This window comes from Drosophila melanogaster, chromosome 3R (assembly GCF_000001215.4).
Source record: "Drosophila melanogaster chromosome 3R".
Taxonomy (NCBI): Eukaryota; Metazoa; Arthropoda; class Insecta; order Diptera; family Drosophilidae; genus Drosophila; species Drosophila melanogaster.
In genome coordinates, this window is record NT_033777.3 from 22,568,633 (window position 1) to 22,586,770 (window position 18,138).

At 43.6% G+C, this 18,138-nt stretch overlaps 6 protein-coding genes across 6 annotated transcripts; 3 read left to right on the plus strand and 3 right to left on the minus strand.

The window, feature by feature from the left end:
* Positions 1-1,555: 1,555 nt before the first annotated feature.
* Positions 1,556-11,760, plus strand: CG33110 (uncharacterized protein). The gene is made up of 6 exons (NM_176539.2): positions 1,556-2,030; positions 3,763-3,953; positions 4,035-4,115; positions 5,730-5,892; positions 6,131-6,267; positions 10,803-11,760. Exons 1-6 carry the CDS (start codon positions 1,871-1,873, stop codon positions 11,082-11,084), a joined length of 1,014 nt encoding a protein of 337 aa, NP_788716.1. The 5' UTR covers positions 1,556-1,870; the 3' UTR covers positions 11,085-11,760.
* A 380-nt stretch (positions 11,761-12,140) lies between these two features.
* Positions 12,141-13,401, plus strand: CSN6 (COP9 signalosome subunit 6). The gene is made up of 2 exons (NM_079727.3): positions 12,141-12,643; positions 12,702-13,401. Exons 1-2 carry the CDS (start codon positions 12,263-12,265, stop codon positions 13,344-13,346), a joined length of 1,026 nt encoding a protein of 341 aa, NP_524451.1. The 5' UTR covers positions 12,141-12,262; the 3' UTR covers positions 13,347-13,401.
* Dph5 (Diphthamide methyltransferase) lies at positions 13,396-14,593 on the minus strand. The gene is made up of 2 exons (NM_079728.5): positions 14,354-14,593; positions 13,396-14,283 (listed from the first exon to the last, which is right to left on the minus strand). The coding sequence occupies exons 1-2, from the start codon at positions 14,486-14,488 to the stop codon at positions 13,573-13,575; spliced, it is 846 nt and encodes a 281-aa protein (NP_524452.4). The 5' UTR covers positions 14,489-14,593; the 3' UTR covers positions 13,396-13,572.
* A 126-nt stretch (positions 14,594-14,719) lies between these two features.
* Positions 14,720-16,086, minus strand: CG33107 (uncharacterized protein). The gene is made up of 6 exons (NM_176540.2): positions 15,860-16,086; positions 15,618-15,803; positions 15,356-15,559; positions 15,067-15,297; positions 14,963-15,009; positions 14,720-14,891 (listed from the first exon to the last, which is right to left on the minus strand). Exons 1-6 carry the CDS (start codon positions 16,010-16,012, stop codon positions 14,837-14,839), a joined length of 876 nt encoding a protein of 291 aa, NP_788717.1. The 5' UTR covers positions 16,013-16,086; the 3' UTR covers positions 14,720-14,836.
* Positions 16,087-16,140: 54 nt separating this feature from the next.
* On the plus strand, positions 16,141-17,577 carry CG6937 (uncharacterized protein). The gene is made up of 3 exons (NM_142809.4): positions 16,141-16,326; positions 16,394-16,738; positions 16,802-17,577. The coding sequence occupies exons 1-3, from the start codon at positions 16,231-16,233 to the stop codon at positions 17,429-17,431; spliced, it is 1,071 nt and encodes a 356-aa protein (NP_651066.2). The 5' UTR covers positions 16,141-16,230; the 3' UTR covers positions 17,432-17,577.
* btn (buttonless) lies at positions 17,517-17,993 on the minus strand (the record flags this gene model as incomplete). Its single annotated transcript, NM_170026.2, has 1 exon — positions 17,517-17,993. One exon carries the CDS (start codon positions 17,991-17,993, stop codon positions 17,517-17,519), a length of 477 nt encoding a protein of 158 aa, NP_732768.1.
* Between the last annotated feature and the right edge of the window lie 145 nt (positions 17,994-18,138).

An 18,138-nucleotide genomic window follows, 5' to 3' on the forward strand; every position in this document is an offset into this window, starting at 1 on the left:
GCCATCTGCGATTGGACACCTTGACACGTTTATCACTCCCTAGATCTTCTGGATTCTTGGCATCGTTCTAACTGCCCGAGAATTTATTTAGCATATCAGCAAATAGGCCCCGAATCAACACCTCCAGGGCCGATTAGCCGAGAACAGGTTATTTTGCTTGTAAGCATGAATGGGAATTACAAATAAACATCGTCGGCTGAGGTCATTGGAAGACAAGCCGGAAGTCCAGGAACCAACATAGCTCAAGCCTTTAATTTAGTTTGTCACAATGTAAGGCACTTGCACATTAAAGATGCCATTAAAAACTTGTTTTAATTGTACGTGCTTCGCTGGTGGACAACTAGTTTGGCTCCTTAGATAATTAATAAAAAAAAAAATATTATGCGAATTACAAACAATAGAGTTGATTACACTTTAGAGCTGATCTTAGGTGAAAGAGGAGCTGTGGATCCCTATGCTTCAACCGGATTAATTTTATAGTGAAAAGGGGTCTCGTTGGCAGGTTAATAAATCCGTTTATTAATATGCCACACGTAAAGGTTTTAGCAATTATAGGCAATAATCTTATAGTACTCGCTTTTATAGCTTACTTTGCAATTGAAGGGATTAATAAAAATCACAATTATTATAACGCTTCGATTAATTTTATGATTAAGTTGTAATTGTAAAGTTATGCATTGCACTTGTCTTATATTTTATTTAGGTGAATACGATTTTTGTGGTATAAAAATAATCTTAACAAATAAATCACATTTTAAAGCCTATGTAAAATTAGAATTAATTGTGAATAAAATCCGTTAATAAATTTTCAATTGTTTAATTGTGTAAAAATATTTTTTTTATGTTACAAATTTATTTACAAATTGGAAATTTCTGGAAGTTTAAGTTTTACCTAAAAACATATAACAAATAAGTAAGTAGTTTATTAAAGTTAGCATGCAATAAACGCATTACTGAATTTTTTAACTACTTACTTTCTTAGCTTAAACTTATAATTAACTAAAGAGTAAAATTTCATTTCGCAGCTAGATAAATTTCAAATTGCAAACAGCAAAGAGCCGAAGAGTTCAGCCACATCGTAGTGCATTGACCTATAAAAAGTTGAATTCACCCGGTGTCTCGAACCACCGGCAACAAAATCATCGGCATTCAATGTTGAATGCCAAACGGAACATGCTAAAAATCGAAAAAACTCGAATGCGACTCAGTGGGCCAAGCACACACAGATACTCACACACATACTCACACACATGCGAGTAATGGGGGTTTGTGGCCAACACAGATGTAGAAAAAATTGCATGCACTGCGGCGCCAACTGAACGAAACTTCCGTTGTTCTATGGCTCTTTTCGGGGGATTCGCCATTCGTTGAGTTGCCGAAGTCGGGCTCTATCTGTTATTGGGCATTTGTAGTTGTACTTGTGAGCCAGCCAAGTATTTTGCACAAGCGTCGCGATCGCAGCCGCTCAGCCTCTGCCACCGATTCTGCCGCTGCTCTGCTCGGCTGGCGCTGCGAAAAAGTTACTTTATCTTGTGATTGCTGAGAAGTTTTAGATTCAGTTGAGCATAAACATTCCTAAGGTGTGGTGGTAGAATCCAGCCAGATCTGCGCGTCTATATCCAATACGAATTGGGCAATAATAAATTAAACAGCGAATACAGCGAGTCGAAAAGTGATTTTTCTGAGCGTGTGCAGTCAATAAAGTGCTTTCGATCGGCCCGAGCGCAGTATGCAACATCCTGCGGCGAGCCTCTGACCAAACGAACTGAACGTATAAAACGCACAAAAAAAAAAACGCCCACCGTTTTGGATACTTCAAGTTTTAGGCCAAGGATAAGCCTGAGGATAACTGAGAACCCATATCATCATCATGAGTATGAACTACCACAACTACAACAGCAGCTCGCGATTCGAAATGGTCGTGGAGATAGCCAATATCGCGCTGGATGAGTTCAAGACCCATCACATAACGCGCAACTATACGGGCCTCGTGCAGCGCTACTACCAGCTGGTGGAAGAGGATTACGGCGGTAGGTGTCAAGTGTTCGGGTGCTTTTCGAATATCTGGTGCATTAGCCGACTTAATTATAAATCCATAAAAATGACGAATTGCCATGAAATTGTCATTTTTTATGGCCTACAAATCGTAACACAAAACCTAAATGCCAAACAAAACGAACACGAGATGGCAAAGAAAAAATGTTAAAAAAAAAAACCACACAAAAAAGAAAAGTAAAAAGACAAAGCCAAAAGTTGAGCCAAAAAACTTCTAGGACAATTAAAAATGATTTCTTGTGTGCGTTTGTGTGTGCGCGCTCTTTAAATTGCGACCTTGGCAGTGTCAATTGTATTTTTGACAATTATTAACGTAATTAAAATGTATTTACATTGCTTATCTTAGACATTTTTATGATGCGACCGTCGCCATCGACGACTTTGGTTTTGCTTTTGGTTTCGCCGTGTGCAGCTGAGCATGTATTTATTAAGTACAATAGCAGCCGGAGCACTTCGAACATGCCAATTGCCTCTGGGGTCTGCCCATGAGTTCCGTTTCCAGAGGTACCCCATATTCACATATACACTTTCCTGGCAATGCGAAAAGTCGGCGGTGAAAGGTCAATGGCAGGCAGTTGCAATTAAAAGCAGTGCAAATAGAGTTATTTTTTCGGTGGCTTAGTGATACTAAAGCGGGTTTAAGAAGATTACTTAGTGCCAAAATCACGCTTACGAAGCAAAAACGTTCGGGGGTTTTTTTGGCCATAGACAAAAGACTTAGAACACAAACTTGAAAAAAGTAACAGTTCCGGTCCGTGAGCGAAAGACTTAGGACACGAACTTGACGCACAAATTGGGAGAAAACTCGAGACTTTTTTATGTTAGTGCTATGCAAATTTATTAAAAACAAAATATATATTAAAATATATATATATATACAAAATATATATTATTATATTATATTAAATATATATTAACGAGATATATTAATTTTATGATACATGAAATATAAAGGTTTTTTTTTTAATCTTAATTTGTAGCATATTTTACATCATAACAAAAAATGTAAAGCAGTGTACAGACAAATATTTATAGACATAGAAATATGAATTTTCTCTAGTTTTTGTATATTATATTTTAGCATCTTAATATTTTAGTAGAAGCTTCTGTTTGACTTAGTAAACTAAGTTATCCAAATGACATTGAGGCCCAGAATAGAACCAACTGCTCAGTGCAACAGGTCAAGAATTCCCGGCATAAAAGTGATCCCAAGCAGCCAATGGAATATTTGTAGTAAACAACTATTTGCTGGCAATATCGTCGAACTGGATGATAAATCATAACTATTGTAGTAAACAAGCAGTGTTATGGAAAAGTTGGTCCATTTAGAAATGCAAAGCCCCTTGCAATTAATTACCATATCATTTCTGTGGGGTTTCTTTAAATTACCGGGCTATGACGTCGATGTTTACTAAGATATGGAATAATTCCCTAACCGGCATGCCAGCCTCGCATATTTTACTATTATTGCTCAGTGTAGAGGCGATTGTGCTGACACTTTAAACGCTACAAGTGACAAGTTGACTTTATATTTAGCCACGATTTCATTCAGCTGGCATGGATTGAATGGCTTGGCTGAAACTAATTAAATGCAAATCGAAGCTGTTTCGTACCGTCTCTGCATTAGCATAGGCAAAACGTATAGCAAATGAAATGAACAACGAATGGTGGTAATTAATTAGGATGTTTTGCGTCTAAATTTTACAGATCCGCGAGCAAAGCGCTTCCCGCTGATGGAGCACCCAATGTTCACCTTTGGCATGGTGGCCGTCTACTTATCCTGGGTCCTGGTCATTGGACCATTGTTCATGCGCGATCGCAAGCCTTTCCAGCTGCGCCGCACCCTGGTCGTCTACAATGCCTTCCAGGTGGCCCTCAGTGGGTATATGTTCTACGAGGTGAGTTCGAATCTAGAGATTAGCATATAGCCTAAGGTTCGTCCAACTGATATCATTCCCTTTTCGGTTTCTCACAAATAGCACCTAATGGCAGGCTGGCTGAACTACTACAATCTGAAGTGCCAACCGGTTGACTACTCCGATAGTCCCAGTTCCAAGCGGGTAAGTGGTCGCAACCGGTCATCTAAGTTCTGAATTAAATTCACTGTCAGATCGAAACTCGCTCATCTCCAATCAAATTTCTATTTCGAGAGGCACGCGTGGACTTAAGGAGTTTATGGTCTCTTTAATATGATTCGGCATTTGTCATTTGACCGGTTGATAGTTGGTTGTTGGTCGGTCTTTGTTTTCGCCTCACCTTGCCGGGTTCATCTTCCGCAGTTGGCTAGCAAGTTCGTTGCCTCTGTTTTGTGATGACTCACTGACTCCGGCAGACTCGAGAGTCATTTAGTTCGGCTCAAAGCCACTTTTTTGACCAGTCATAGAGCAGATACGAAAACAACCACAAATAAAGTGTTTTTAATTATGTCTCCGCGACAGCACAAAGTTCACATTCAAATTTTAGTGAGCTCGGCAATTAAATGGTCAGCTTCTTAATCCAAATTCTACCTTTTATGGCTTTTCAAGCAGCCATTTGTTACGCCTGTCCATCGATTGTATTCCCCTTTCCCAGGCCACACAGCAAAAACAATTAATGGCAATTTGAAGTTAAATGCACAATTTTAATCCAATTTGTTTTTGCACCACAAATGGGTCTTAAATGCTAGCAGATTTGTAACAAAAGCTGAAACCAACTTACCGATTTTTCTATACTCTAAATTTGATTTAAGAATTGCAGATGAAATATGAATATTACTTTCTCAAAGTTTTAAAATGTTTTCTAGCGAAGCAGCATTCAATGGATCTACTTTACGTTTTTATTTTTTCTCACTTACCAAACCTATAACCTTTTCCTCATTGGAATCTTTTATTCTTGTGTTAATTAAACCGAAATCAATCGAATCTTCATAGAGAGTATATGAATTGCAAGCATTTAAGGCCTCCAATATTACGGTCAGAAAAATATTAGAGACAGCCACACCCTCAAGGTTGTTGTACTATTGGCTAGTTTACAATCAAATTAACAACATTTGAAGTGGCTCTAAACAGTTTGGCTTGCTCAGCCGTTTGTTTGCAATTGGAATTGTACTTGTGGTCTGTTTGAGCTTTAAATCAATAGAGCATAAATTCTGTGAATTACCACTGACCACACCGGACCTTTTCCTACACACTCATTGATCGATTTCACATCCGCAACGAAAACGCTCCAAAAAGCCAAGAGAAATATAAAACCCACCGAGCCCCAGAGACAAGTCAATAAACTCCGGTGGACCCTAGAGTCATTAGCGTCTGTCATCTAGTTTTATGGTCATTTCCATAAGTCCACGGCGCCTTAGCGAAGTCATAAAAGTCAGCATTGTTTACATTGCGCATACGCAGCGTGCGCCCAAACGTTTCACTTGCAAAACAGAAACAGCAGAATTCTTGCTCGGAAAATGAAAACAAAAGTGTTTGTTTGGGTATTCCAAACGAGAAACGAAACAACGCGAAACGAAACTAAAGAGGCGGCGAAACGAAAAGTCTGTCAATGTCATTGCGCAAGTTCTTCTTCTGCGGTTTCTACGCTAATTGGCCACGTTGCTCGGTGGGCGCGAATTGCATAACGACCTTGCTAGGTCAACCGCACCGATACACCCTACTCCTACTCCCACCCTCACTCTCCATCTCATTCCGCAGATGCTCAACCTGTGCTACCTGTACTACCTGTCCAAGCTGACCGAGTTCGCCGACACCATGTTCTTTGTGCTGCGCAAGAAATCCTCCCAAATCACCTGGCTGCACGTGTACCATCACTCGGTAACTCCGCTGGAGACATGGGTGCTGGTTAAGTTCCTCGCAGGTGAGTAAATAACTAGTAAAATGTATTTACATTAGATCGAATTCAGAATTTTATTTCCAAATATTAATAGCAATTTATGTAAATTAGAATCAATAATTAAATATGACCATGCTGTTATAGCACTTCATGTTCCATGAATGAAATCTCTTTTATCCAAAATTCTACTTTCTATGATTTTGATTCCGGATCTTACAAATATCTTTTACTATAATCTGCTTATTCCAATCTCATGTTACAGGTGGAAACGCCACGTTCCCGAATCTGCTGAACAACTTTGTGCACGTTTGCATGTACTTCTACTACATGATGGCCGCCATGGGACCCGAGTACGCCAAGTTCCTGTGGTGGAAGAAATATATGACCGAGCTGCAGATCGTAAGTACACCACTCATTAAATGCGAATCAGTTCCAGCCCAGATAACGCCCGAAATCAAATGAAACTTGTTCAGAATTCTTCGCTGGGGCCAGGCATGTGTAAAATGTATTTTTTTTTTTTCGGAGCACAGATCGAAGTCGATGTTAGTCGCTGTGGGCTAGCAATTGCCCGACTGATTTGGCCAAGACGCCGCCAAAAATTTAAGCCAAAATGCAAACCAGTTAGACCGGCAGTCGTGCCTTAAAGTTAGACTTAGTGCTCAGCTGGCTCTGCCACATAAATTGCCATTATTCAGTGGGCCCAAAGGCACGCACACCATCTAGCATCCGCGGCGACCAGTTGCTATCCGTGTTTATATTGCCAAAATAAAATGTTGGCCAATGCTTCTAACTAGCCAACTGTGTCTTGCATTTGTCTAAAATGCCGAAATGCCACTGCAAAAACCAAGATTCGGCCTCCGCCGTTTTGTTTGCGCTAGCGCTTAAGTTTTTCCCAAATCTTTTTCTTTTTTTTTGGGGGGGGGGGGGCCAAAGGCCAATCTCTGGGCCATCGATCTCAAAATTCTCGTTGAGAGATTACGCAACATTGCTAGATTCGAAAGCAAAAGTAAAGCGAAATCGATGCGAATCCAGAGATTGTCGCCAATCGAGTGATCTAGATTTCGCGGCTGCTTTCTGGTTTTTCCCATCTGATTTTTTATGCTAGCCAATTTGGCATTGTATTAGATTGGCTCTTAGTTGGATCTTGGCTCCATATGAACGGTTCTTTGCTGGCCAGTATTTTTTTTTTTTAGTGAATATGCATAATTGAAATACGACAAACACATGGCATTTTTTCTCAATCTTTTCTCGTTTCCAAAAGTTTCGAAATTCTCGAAACGCATGGAGATATTGGCGAGTATAGTTTGTTCTGCTGGCTGACTGACTGGCCTCCTTCGAATCGAGATTCAATGCTGTAGTTGTTATTGTCGCAGCCGCTAGTTAGTGAATCGCCTTGAAGCTCTGCTCCACAGTTGAGTTGTCAAACGTTCGGTGACTAAGTTAAGTAGCAAGCACAGGTTTTCCATTTTAGACAGACTGTTGGGCAGGAGGCGAGCAGCCAGCAGTGGGTATTCCTAAGAAGTAAATCTCAAAAATTAGGTCAATAATATCTTAATTTGAGGGTTAATTAGTTAATCGTTTTTATTTATCCTAAAACAACATTTTTCCTAAAGCCAAAGCAGCTAATCAAGTGTCCGAAACCAATATATAGACATTGAACCAAGCAATTAAAAGCAATTACACAATTTTTATGTCTGTAAAATGTGTAAAAAACAATAATTAAAAACTTAACGATTGGAAAATCTTATAGTAAAATTGCAAAATCAAATATTTTTAATAAAAATCAATAATCGCCAACAGTTGCAGTCGCTGCTAGGGAGGGCTCACTGTGCTTGTAATATGGTTCTATGAAATTTCACATATGTAGTCAATAGATTGCTTAGTTAGATTGCTGTTTGCGTTGTTGTAGTAGTGCCATTTTCTTGATGTCTTTCCAATTGCTTTTCGCTGGCCTTCCACACAGTAAAAAAAAAAGTAGAACCCATACTAGAAACATTACAAATATTTTAGCAGATCTCATGAGCTTATCAAATTAATAGTATCAATTTTCTTAACACAAAAAATCTGAAGTTCTACTGCTATAAGTTCTTTAAAAACCCCCAATTGTTCTCTGTGCATATCGCTGCGCTGCACTGACATACTTAATGAGTAGGCGGGTGCATCTTATGGATAATTTATCTGTCATGCCAGTAGTAGTCGTAGTTGTGATTCTACTTCAAATGCTTCTACTGCAAGTGTAAGTGTTGCCAATTGGCTGCGCAACCAGTCGGATTCTTTCGATTTGGTTCCGTTCCTGCCGACCAATTAGCCACCAAAATGCCTGACCATACATCGCATGCTCCACATTTGAGCAAAGTGCCGGGCACAAGTTGAAGTTAAGTTCCGATTTGCCGATTGCTTGTGGCAACATTAGGTTGCAACATCCATGCCCGCAACATACGGAGGTAGGCCAATTCCACTTCCAATTCCACCAAGAGTTTCCACATTTGCGGCACAAACCAGCCGACCAACCGACCAACCGACCAACTAACCAACCAACCGACCGACCGAACCGACCAGTTTCGATTACATTATCATTTCGTGTTCGTTCCGTTTTGCGGCAATGAATGTTGAGCGGTAGCGTTCACTTTTGTCCAGCACCGCGACGAACTTGCCACACCAACCTGGGTGAGTGTCTATGTCGGCTATTGCGCCGACCACAACTATCCACATCCATATTTCCCGCCAGCAAACCGGGTCTTGTGCGCCGGTCGATGGCGACCACTGGGCAGACTACTCATGCAATTTGGCACGCCGTGTCTGGGTAAAAGTCAACAAGCCTAGCTATCTATCTACCTGCATCCAGCACTTTCAATTGCCGGTGCGGCGATCCGAGTCATCGGTTCAGATCAGTCATGTTGCAAGTGCAACTGCCTTTGGCTTCTATTATTGTTTTCGATCGTTAGTTGCCGGCACACGCGCACTTCATTTCCCAGTAATAATGGAATAACGTTCAATGATCTATGCCAAGATTGCGCAACAATCATTTTGCTGGAACAGTGGTTCAATACAGACAATTCTTATTCTTGAATAGATAAGTAAAAAACTGCATAAACTGCATAAACTGCTGAGTATATATTTGTTAAACCTGTACGGATAGTTCGAATGAAAGTATGTTTGAAATTTAAAAAGTTAATTGATCGAAAAGGTCACTTTACACATATAAATTAAGCACACCTATAAAAATTGCCAAAATGTCTCACAGAGGGGCTTTGCCAGATGGCCTTACCAAAATAAGATGTCCATTTTCATAGGCATTAGGCAAATTAAATAGATTTATGACCCATTTGGTATAGCGAATTTAAGAGGTCAGTAGTTTATTTTACCACAACTTGAACTGGTATAAATATAATCAGAACTTTCAAAATCTATGTACTTAGATTGATCAAACAAAATCCGGCACGAACCAAAAAAACAAAACACGAGGTCAAAACTCTTGAAAAACGTGCAAAAATAACTTAGCATTTAATTACAAACAATTTATGGAAGAAGCCACTGCCGTTGAGCTCCAATCTTTGCATGTGAGAAAATCCAAGAGACGTGTAAAACAATTTATAATTCTCCAGAAGCAGCTCACACTCAATAAGAGCGACTATTATGAGGAAGCTGGCCATTCGACCTGCCGGACTTCCCATAAAACCCAGCATAGATATTGCCCCACTTCCATCCATCAATTTGAGGCCCACGGTGCTTGGTGCCTCGTGCAATGAAGCATTTAAGCGCCAACGTTGGCTTTCAACGGAGCGCAAGAGGCAAACTTGCCCGGTTGCAGTTGCAGTTGCCATCTTGGCCAACATGCAGTGGTAATGGAAACCTGCAGCGCTTGGCTGGCCAGCGTAATATTTTGTAGGTCATCGAAAAGTGCACACCACCGAGATTGGTACACAGAGAAAAAAAGTTTTAATAAACATAAGAAATAGGGAGAAACAATGTAAAACCCTTGCTAATTAAGATATCTGATAAGATACAATGCTCGTGTCTTAACCATCAACGATAAATCAATGATCATTAGCTTCGGCATTCCATTTAATTTATACATATTATTCCTATGGCTCACTTCGCCGTTCTTGAATCTAGTTACGTTTACTGGAATTTTAGACTAAGCAACTAGCTCATTGACATTCTTTGGCTTCTGAGTGCTTGTACGATTAAAAGGCTAGAATCTTGTCGTCAACTCTTTAGCATGCAGTGGGTGTGGGTGCCATTAGATTATCTTATGATCAAACATTATCGGTAACTATAAAAGCCCATAACACGCGCCAAGGGGTCGCACAGGGGCCAATCGGAGCCAGCTTGTTGGACTGGGCTAAGCATAGCTAGTCAGCAGCTAGTTAATAGCCTCATATCACACTGACACTCCGGCTAATTCCAATCAATGTGCGCACATTGTAGCCGCACTGAGTGCTTTTTGATTGCCCGCCCAGCTCAAGGGTGCTCCACTGCCAGCCGTTTTATTAGCAGCATTCAAAGAGCTGTAACCCGGACTGCAAAAAGTATAAGTTATGACTCGGCAGTTAGGGAACTGGCTAATTGAATGACGTTACAACTTCCGTAACGAGACAAGCTCCACTCAATGCCCTTCGACAGCGCCAATGACCATAAAGAGGTGGGTCAAGTTGAGCTTTGATTGCGAGCAAGCCGCTCGAAGGAGGCGTGTGCTCTCTCTTCGGAACTTTCCCAGAATTCAAGCGTAACAAGTCTGTTTGCCATATGGTTCCCACAACCTTATTCTTAATATGTGTGATTAGACAAGACAACGTTAATCTGCTTGGACGCACGATAAAAATTACATCAACAATTAGAAAACAAGGTCTAGCTGTGCAACCTACTATAACTAGGGTATAATGAGTATATGATCTCTGTAAAATTCATATTATTTTTCCCTTTTTTTTTAGGCCCAGTTCGTGCTGTGCATCTTCCACACCCTCCGCGCCCTCTTCAGCAACCAGTGCCAGTTCTCCAAGTTCATCTCTGCGCTGCTCCTATTGAATGCATCCATTTTCTTCTGCCTCTTCATGAACTTCTACATGCAGAGCTACAGGAAGACCAAGGCGGCGCAGCAACTGCAGCAGCAGCAGCAACAGCAGAAGCAACAGCAGCAACTGGATGCCACGCCCTGCAAGGCGGACAGCAACAATAACACGGCGATGCTGGCGCAAAAGCTGAAAGCCAACTGAATTGAAAATCGAAAGCAGTGAGAAAAGTGCTTCCAGGGATTGCCCAACATTGGGGGGAACAAATTTTACATAAACGGACCAGATTGGTGATGGCAACGGACGGAACGGAAGTAGTTTTGGTACAAAGGTTTCAACTAACGCTAAGCTAAGCTTAAGAGCCATAAATACACGAGCGTGCACGCACACACACACACAACCACAGAAGAGAACGAAGAAGAGGAAGTCCGCCTTCCGATGATCGATCGATCGAGCATGGGGAACACGGGGCGTATGCGCAACATCAATTATAACTTGGCGATTATCCCCTCGCCAGCTTCGCTTGATTGCTTCGCTTCGCATCGCATCGCATTCTCGCCATCTGTGGCTGCATTCGCATGTGTAGAACCGTACAACAAACTGGGTCAATTTTCGAGATCTGCCTAATGTGTAAGTCGCCTAATTCTAGAACCTCACGAACGAAACGCGTTTAGTCTTTAATTCCCTTAGGCTAAGTGATTATTGTAATTGTAATTGTGTATAGACGATTTGTAAATAGCCTGTTAAATGTTAAATATTTGTAGTCCTAAGCCAACTAGTCTAACTTACAAAATTCGCACGAACAAATACGGCGAGCACGAAATTAAAAGCCAAGACAAATAAAAACGAAGAAAAGATAAATAAAATAAAACCGAAAACCAACCAACTGGGTTTCAATATGTTCTAAATTCACAGCGGAAAAAACTGAGCTGTATATTGGCAGGGTCTTTCGGTGCGAAAGAGATAAATAAATTTTAGAAACATATCAATTTTAGAAACTTCCACAAACGAATCTAGTGCATATTAAAAATATATGTAACCGAATTGACTAAAAATGCTTTAATAGAAATATATATGGTTAATTTGGCGCATAATTAAGCTAACAGGAATTACAAAACATAAATTCAAATATAGTACTCGCTAATACTATAATCGAGCCGGCAACGCCGACGTTCAGTTTAAAAAGGTTCGCGCCACTGCTTAGACTGCATAAGGTGTGGTCACACCATTCTGCTGTCCCGATAGATAGCGATAAGTAATATCGTACTACTGAGAGACCACCAATAACGATAACGACAGCTTATACCGGAGCTTGTCAAACAAAAAGAAGTAAAATTAAGTTTATACCGCAAACTACGTGTAAATAAAGGCCCCCCGACAGCATGGAGCAAATGGAAGTGGACGTTGACATGTCGGCCAAGCCCAGCACATCGTCCTCCGCCGCCGCCGGGAGCAGTATGGCAGTGGATAAGACTGCGGATCAAAACCCACAGCCGCAGGGAAACATAATGGCTGCAGCGGGCACCAGTGGTTCTGTGACCATATCGCTGCATCCGCTGGTCATAATGAACATCTCCGAGCACTGGACACGCTTTCGTGCACAGCACGGTGAGCCGCGACAGGTGTACGGAGCACTGATTGGCAAGCAGAAGGGCCGCAACATTGAGATTATGAACTCGTTCGAACTGAAGACGGACGTTATTGGCGATGAAACAGTGATCAACAAGGACTACTACAACAAGAAGGAACAACAGTACAAGCAGGTGGGTGTCCAAGCCTCTACATACGCTGCTTTACCAGCTGTTACTCTTTTTTCCCCAGGTGTTCAGTGATCTCGACTTCATAGGCTGGTACACAACCGGCGACAATCCCACTGCCGATGACATTAAGATCCAAAGACAGATAGCCGCCATCAACGAGTGCCCCATCATGCTACAGCTGAATCCGCTCTCCCGCAGCGTCGACCACCTTCCCCTGAAGCTATTCGAGTCCCTAATCGATCTGGTGGACGGCGAGGCCACCATGCTGTTCGTGCCCCTCACCTACACACTGGCCACCGAGGAGGCGGAGCGCATTGGTGTGGATCATGTGGCGCGCATGACCTCGAACGAGTCCGGCGAGAAGAGCGTGGTGGCGGAGCATTTGGTGGCCCAGGACAGTGCCATTAAGATGCTAAATACACGCATCAAGATCGTGCTGCAGTACATACGCGATGTGGAGGCCGGAAAGCTGCGGGCCAACCAAGAGATTCTGCGAGAAGCCTACGCTCTCTGCCACCGACTGCCCGTCATGCAGGTGCCCGCCTTCCAGGAGGAATTCTACACGCAGTGCAACGATGTGGGACTGATTAGCTACCTGGGCACGCTGACCAAGGGCTGCAATGATATGCACCACTTTGTGAACAAGTTTAATATGCTGTACGACCGCCAGGGATCCGCGCGCCGCATGCGAGGTCTCTACTATTGATATATGCAAACAATCTATTAAAGCTTCGGAGATAAATACACATAATCGTACGATGGGTGAATGCGGTTTTATTTCAGCTGCCGCTGGGCAGGCTACATACGTATACGGGTGGCATCAAGCGATATCACTTTCTTCCTGAGCTTCCAGCTCCTCTTGCTTCGTAAATTCAATTCAGATGCACAGACAACATTTCCTAGACACTAAATTAGGTAATTTCGCAGCGGAATTAGTGGTTGTAGTCGTCCAGCTTGATGCTGGGGGCATACTGCTGCAAGAACTCCACCTCCAGCGGATGCATCTCCTTGGCGGGAATGATGAGCGAGTGCAGCGGTCCGCCCAAATCGGTCGAGCGCATCTCAAGCAGCGTGCCAACGGCAATCTGCTGCGACTCCTGGCCAACACGGGCCAGTCCAACGCACAGTGACTGCTCGTTGAGCACTGTGTTCTTCTCCAGCGAGTCCTTCTTCTCCACAATGGACAGCAACTGATGAGCCGCCTCCGCCACGGTCATGAAACGCGGTGGCATGTACTCCTTGCGTTTGCGCATCAAGGACTCCGGCGTGGGCTCCTTCACCTTGATGTCCAGCAGGCACAGCGTGTGCATGTTGTGCAGGCGATTCAGCTTGATCTTGTCGTAGAAGCTGTCCGGCTTCCATGTCTCGTCCCAGTACGGAATCGAAACGGTCTCGCCGAATTTGTACAATTGCAGGCCGCAGCAGCCGACGGCGTTCATGATCGATGCATTGTGGATGACCTTGTAGGGGATGTTCTTCTCCTTGGCGCGCAGTATGAAGTCTGTGTGGGTGGTGGCGCCAAAGGGGTCGCCCACCACGAGCAGCGCAACATCGGATTCGCCCGCACCCGCCAGGATCTCATCCGCACCCTGCTCCACCAGATCGCGGTCGGCTAGCAGCAGTGGTCGTCCATAGAACTCTTGCTGCGAACAAAGTGGAGATGCAATTAGCATTGGGGGTGCTCCCAGAACGAAGGCCATTCCAGATACCTACCATATCCTCAAGGCTGCAGCCCAGAATCGAGGTGTACATCTCCAGATAGACGCGACTGCATTGCTTCACTATCTCCAGACCCTTGACCGTGATGTCCTTCAGGTCGCCAAGGCCGAGGCCGATTAGGTAGAACATGCTGGGCGACTGGTGCGACTGCTCGGCCACTGCAACTCCTGCCAAATGTTATTAAAATCGCTTTTTAAATGCAGTCAACACGTGCCGTCGCGCGTTGTGTGACCGCCGCCAGAGCGCCAAGAAATACTCACATTGCGACAATGGGCTAAAAAAGCCTGTGCAGCAATGGCGCGTATTTTGAATTTGAAGGCCATTTCATTTAATTGGGAAATAAACACTAAAAACTTTGGTCCACTACTTAAGAAATGATATATTTGGTTTGCTTTTTTGATCTCAGCTGTATGATACCTATGTTACTCTTAGACTGTAATAATAAGTAAACTACTTAACATAACTACACTCCAGCAATTATTGGAACTCTGAATTTGTTTGCTCGGAAATCTTGAAGCTGCAAAGTTGGGGTCTGTGGATGAAAAATATCATTTAATTAACGTACTTACGTACTTACAACAATATTACGCCATTTCAACTTACGTTGTTGAGGCGCCCCGAACCACGCAATAAGCTATGAATCGTTCAATCTGCAAAGCAATCTTTATCTTTACCGATTCCCTTATTATAAATGCATAGGCACTCACCATCATTTCAAAGTCGCCATAGGCGGCGGAGTGATCCATGCGCACCTGCAGGAAGTACTTGTGTATCTCGGCACCCAGATTGTCCTTCCAATCAGGACACTCCTCGCGTATACGTCTGCAATTGATGATCATGCTGAAAGTGCGGATGAGCATAAACAAATCTGCCTGGCGTCCACTGTTTGCCAACTGGCGCCAGTTGACCGTTTTGGCCATTTCAAAAGCCTTGAGAGCCTGCATATATATGGGTTTAGATTTTAAAGTGCTGATGGAATCAGTTTTAGGTTCATACATATTCCTTCTGGTCCAGTTCAACTGGTTCTCCCGTGTACCGTCCCATTATGGTGAGTAGCAGGGCCATAGCTACATCGTTGCCAAGATGGCAGGATTCTACCATGGCGGGAATCGCGGCCTGCAGGTCCAGCACTCTTTCCAGGCGCTCCATACCCACGCCAGTGATAAGGTTTTCGTACAACCCACTGGCCATGTAGAACATCTAAAGGGAATAAGATGTAATTGATCGGAAATGTTAGGATAGCAGAAAGGGGAACTACCTCCTCCGAGTCCAGGGACTCTGCCAGGTGACACACCACATCCACCATCATGTAGCGCTCCTTCATCAGCAGAACGTTGTCCCTTTGGTACGTCATCATCATAATGGAGAGGGTAAACAGATCGAGCAGCTGCTGCAAATTGAGTTCCAGCTTCCCGGCTAAGGTAGCCATCATGCGATTCAGCAACTAAGTTAATATAAACAAATTAGTAATAGTTATTAGGAAATAAACAGAATAATAACCTGTTTGCCGTCTGTGGTTTCTGCAGCGTAAGGAAACAAATGCTTGATGGACGACTTCCGGAGAAAGGACATGATGGATTCGTGGTCATAGCCTAGGCGCATTTCATCCACTTCCACGAGGGAATTATTCAACGATGAATCAGATAGATTCATTTTGTATTGGCGGTAAAAAATGCGCAAAGCAAATAAATAGAAATAATAAACTGAAAGAGTGACCAGGCACCAAGGGGTGGGTCAAATAGCCTAACGCCTAGTTAAGCGCTGTATCGCATGAACGTAAACGGTCATACCATTATTGTTGCTCCACGTGCGGCGATTTTTATTCATTTACTACTTTAATAATCAATTTTAGTGAATTGACACTAATTAAAATGCCGCCTGTTAAGAAGCCCAAGGCGCAGAAGATCGAGAAGCAAAGCACGCCCAAAAAGCCCATCGATGCAGCCAAGAATGTGGTTTCCGGACAGGTGAGCGGCTACCAAAAACAAATGCTCCTCCGTTGGGTTGGATAACCGTAAACTGCGTCCATTTTAGCTAAAGAAAAAGGTGACCAAGGCCAGGCCGCAGAAGCCAAAGGGTCCAGAACGCGGCGTGGTCATTGTGAAGCACCTGCCTCACGGATTCTTCGAGCAGCAGCTGCGCCAGTACTTCCGACAGTTCGGTCGGGTGCTGCGCGTCCGTTTGGCCCGTTCGCTGCGCACCGGTAACAGCAAGGGCTACGCCTTCGTGGAGTTCGAGTACCCGGAGGTGGCCAAGGTGGCTGCCGACACCATGGACAACTACCTGATGTTCCAGAAGGTGGTGAAGGCCACCTACATTCCACCAGAGAAGCAGACACTCAACTTCTTCAGGACTTCCTTGAAGAAGGTTGTCAATAAGGTGCGTTCAAAGGGAAATACATCTAATGTCCGTTTGTTATTCATAGTTGTACTTCACTTGCAGGCCGGCAAGGAAATCTATGTCTCGGATTTAACCAAAGCCACACAGCGCAGCGTGAAAAAGCAGAATAACTGGGATGAGTCCGCCTGCCAGAAGCGCACCGTGGCCAATCTCAACAAGATCAAGAAGCTGCAGGAGAAGTACAAGGATCTGGGCATCGACTTCTCCAACTTACTGGTGGAACCAGTAAAGAAAGCAGCAGGCTCCGCTGAGGCATCTACAAGCCAGGCAGCCGCCAAGAAAGCCGGTAAGAAACAAAAAACGGCCGCGAAGAAAGAACCAACGCTGGAGGATTTGCTGGGCAACACCATCAACGAGGACTCCGATGATGAGGACTACGTTGATGCATCCGATGATGAGTCCGATCTGGAGGCTGAGGAGGAGCAAGCGGACAGTGAGCAGACCAGCGATGACAGCGACGAAGAGGAGGATTTATCACCGCCGCCCAAGCAGAAAAAGACTAAGCTGGCTGATAAACTGAAACGCAAGCCCGGCACTGGTGGTGTGCAGAAGAAGAAAATAGCTCCGCCGGCTAAGAGCAACAAGAATGCCGCCACCCAGAAGTTGCAGCTGGCCGCAGCCAAGTCGCTGGCCAAACCCTTGCCCAAGGGAAAGGCCAAGAAATCCAAGTAGTAGCTTAAAATACATTTACTATAGTTGTTAAGTAAGCGAAAACATTTTGTAAGATGAATTGTGTTAAAATATGTCCTTGTACAAACTAAAATGGCGTTTTGGCCGAGCTGCCTTGCTGCTCCTCCAGTTTGATGCGCTTGCACTTCATGCGTCGATTTTGGAACCACACCTTCACCTGGCGTTCGGTCAGCTCCAGCGCCACTGCGATTTCGTAGCGACGCAAGCGAGTCAAATAGTTGGAATAGCAGAACTCCGCTTCCAGCTGCTTGAGCTGCGTTTTTGAAAATGCTGTGCGTTCCTTGCGATTCGAGCTGATTGCCCGGAGTTTGGACCTTTGGCTTGGAAGTTCTTGACCAGTAGGTGCCTCATTTTGTAACCATTGATCGTTCGCTTCGTTGCACCAATTAGTTTCTAGTTTATTGTAATCCGCGTAGGAAGAAGACGCACTGTGGTCATATACATAGCTGCAGTCCGTATAGCCCTCCGTTTGGTTCAGCCACGATTTCGTAATATCCTCGTAGCAATAGGATTCTTGGTAGACGTTCGCGTGGGAGTTCTTCATTGCCGATGTCTTTGCTTCTAGGTCTAAACTATTACTGAAATCTCAGATTCGGCGGAGCTGCTTTTTAAACAAGGCGCAGAGTGTGCCAGGCCAATCTGCTTTTTCACTTAGTCGCAAATGATGTGCTGCTGATATGATAATTGTG

Bases quoted from the DNA above. Each gene is read 5' to 3' on its own strand.
- CG33110 (NM_176539.2), top strand. From the start codon at position 1,871: ATGAGTATGAACTACCACAACTACAACAGCAGCTCGCGATTCGAAATG. The intron at 2,031-3,762 runs GTAGGTGTCAAG...TAAATTTTACAG, and splicing joins GGTGGAAGAGGATTACGGCG to ATCCGCGAGCAAAGCGCTTC. The intron at 6,268-10,802 runs GTAAGTACACCA...CTTTTTTTTTAG, and splicing joins ATATGACCGAGCTGCAGATC to GCCCAGTTCGTGCTGTGCAT.
- CSN6 (NM_079727.3), top strand. From the start codon at position 12,263: ATGGAGCAAATGGAAGTGGACGTTGACATGTCGGCCAAGCCCAGCACA. The intron at 12,644-12,701 runs GTGGGTGTCCAA...TTTTTTCCCCAG, and splicing joins AGGAACAACAGTACAAGCAG to GTGTTCAGTGATCTCGACTT.
- Dph5 (NM_079728.5), bottom strand. From the start codon at position 14,488: ATGTTCTACCTAATCGGCCTCGGCCTTGGCGACCTGAAGGACATCACG. The intron at 14,284-14,353 runs GTAGGTATCTGG...CTTTGTTCGCAG, and splicing joins GCTGCAGCCTTGAGGATATG to CAAGAGTTCTATGGACGACC.
- CG33107 (NM_176540.2), bottom strand. From the start codon at position 16,012: ATGAATCTATCTGATTCATCGTTGAATAATTCCCTCGTGGAAGTGGAT. The intron at 15,560-15,617 runs GTAGTTCCCCTT...TATTCCCTTTAG, and splicing joins AGTCCCTGGACTCGGAGGAG to ATGTTCTACATGGCCAGTGG. The intron at 15,010-15,066 runs GTGAGTGCCTAT...ATTGCTTTGCAG, and splicing joins ATGGCGACTTTGAAATGATG to ATTGAACGATTCATAGCTTA.
- CG6937 (NM_142809.4), top strand. From the start codon at position 16,231: ATGCCGCCTGTTAAGAAGCCCAAGGCGCAGAAGATCGAGAAGCAAAGC. The intron at 16,327-16,393 runs GTGAGCGGCTAC...CGTCCATTTTAG, and splicing joins AGAATGTGGTTTCCGGACAG to CTAAAGAAAAAGGTGACCAA. The intron at 16,739-16,801 runs GTGCGTTCAAAG...CTTCACTTGCAG, and splicing joins TGAAGAAGGTTGTCAATAAG to GCCGGCAAGGAAATCTATGT.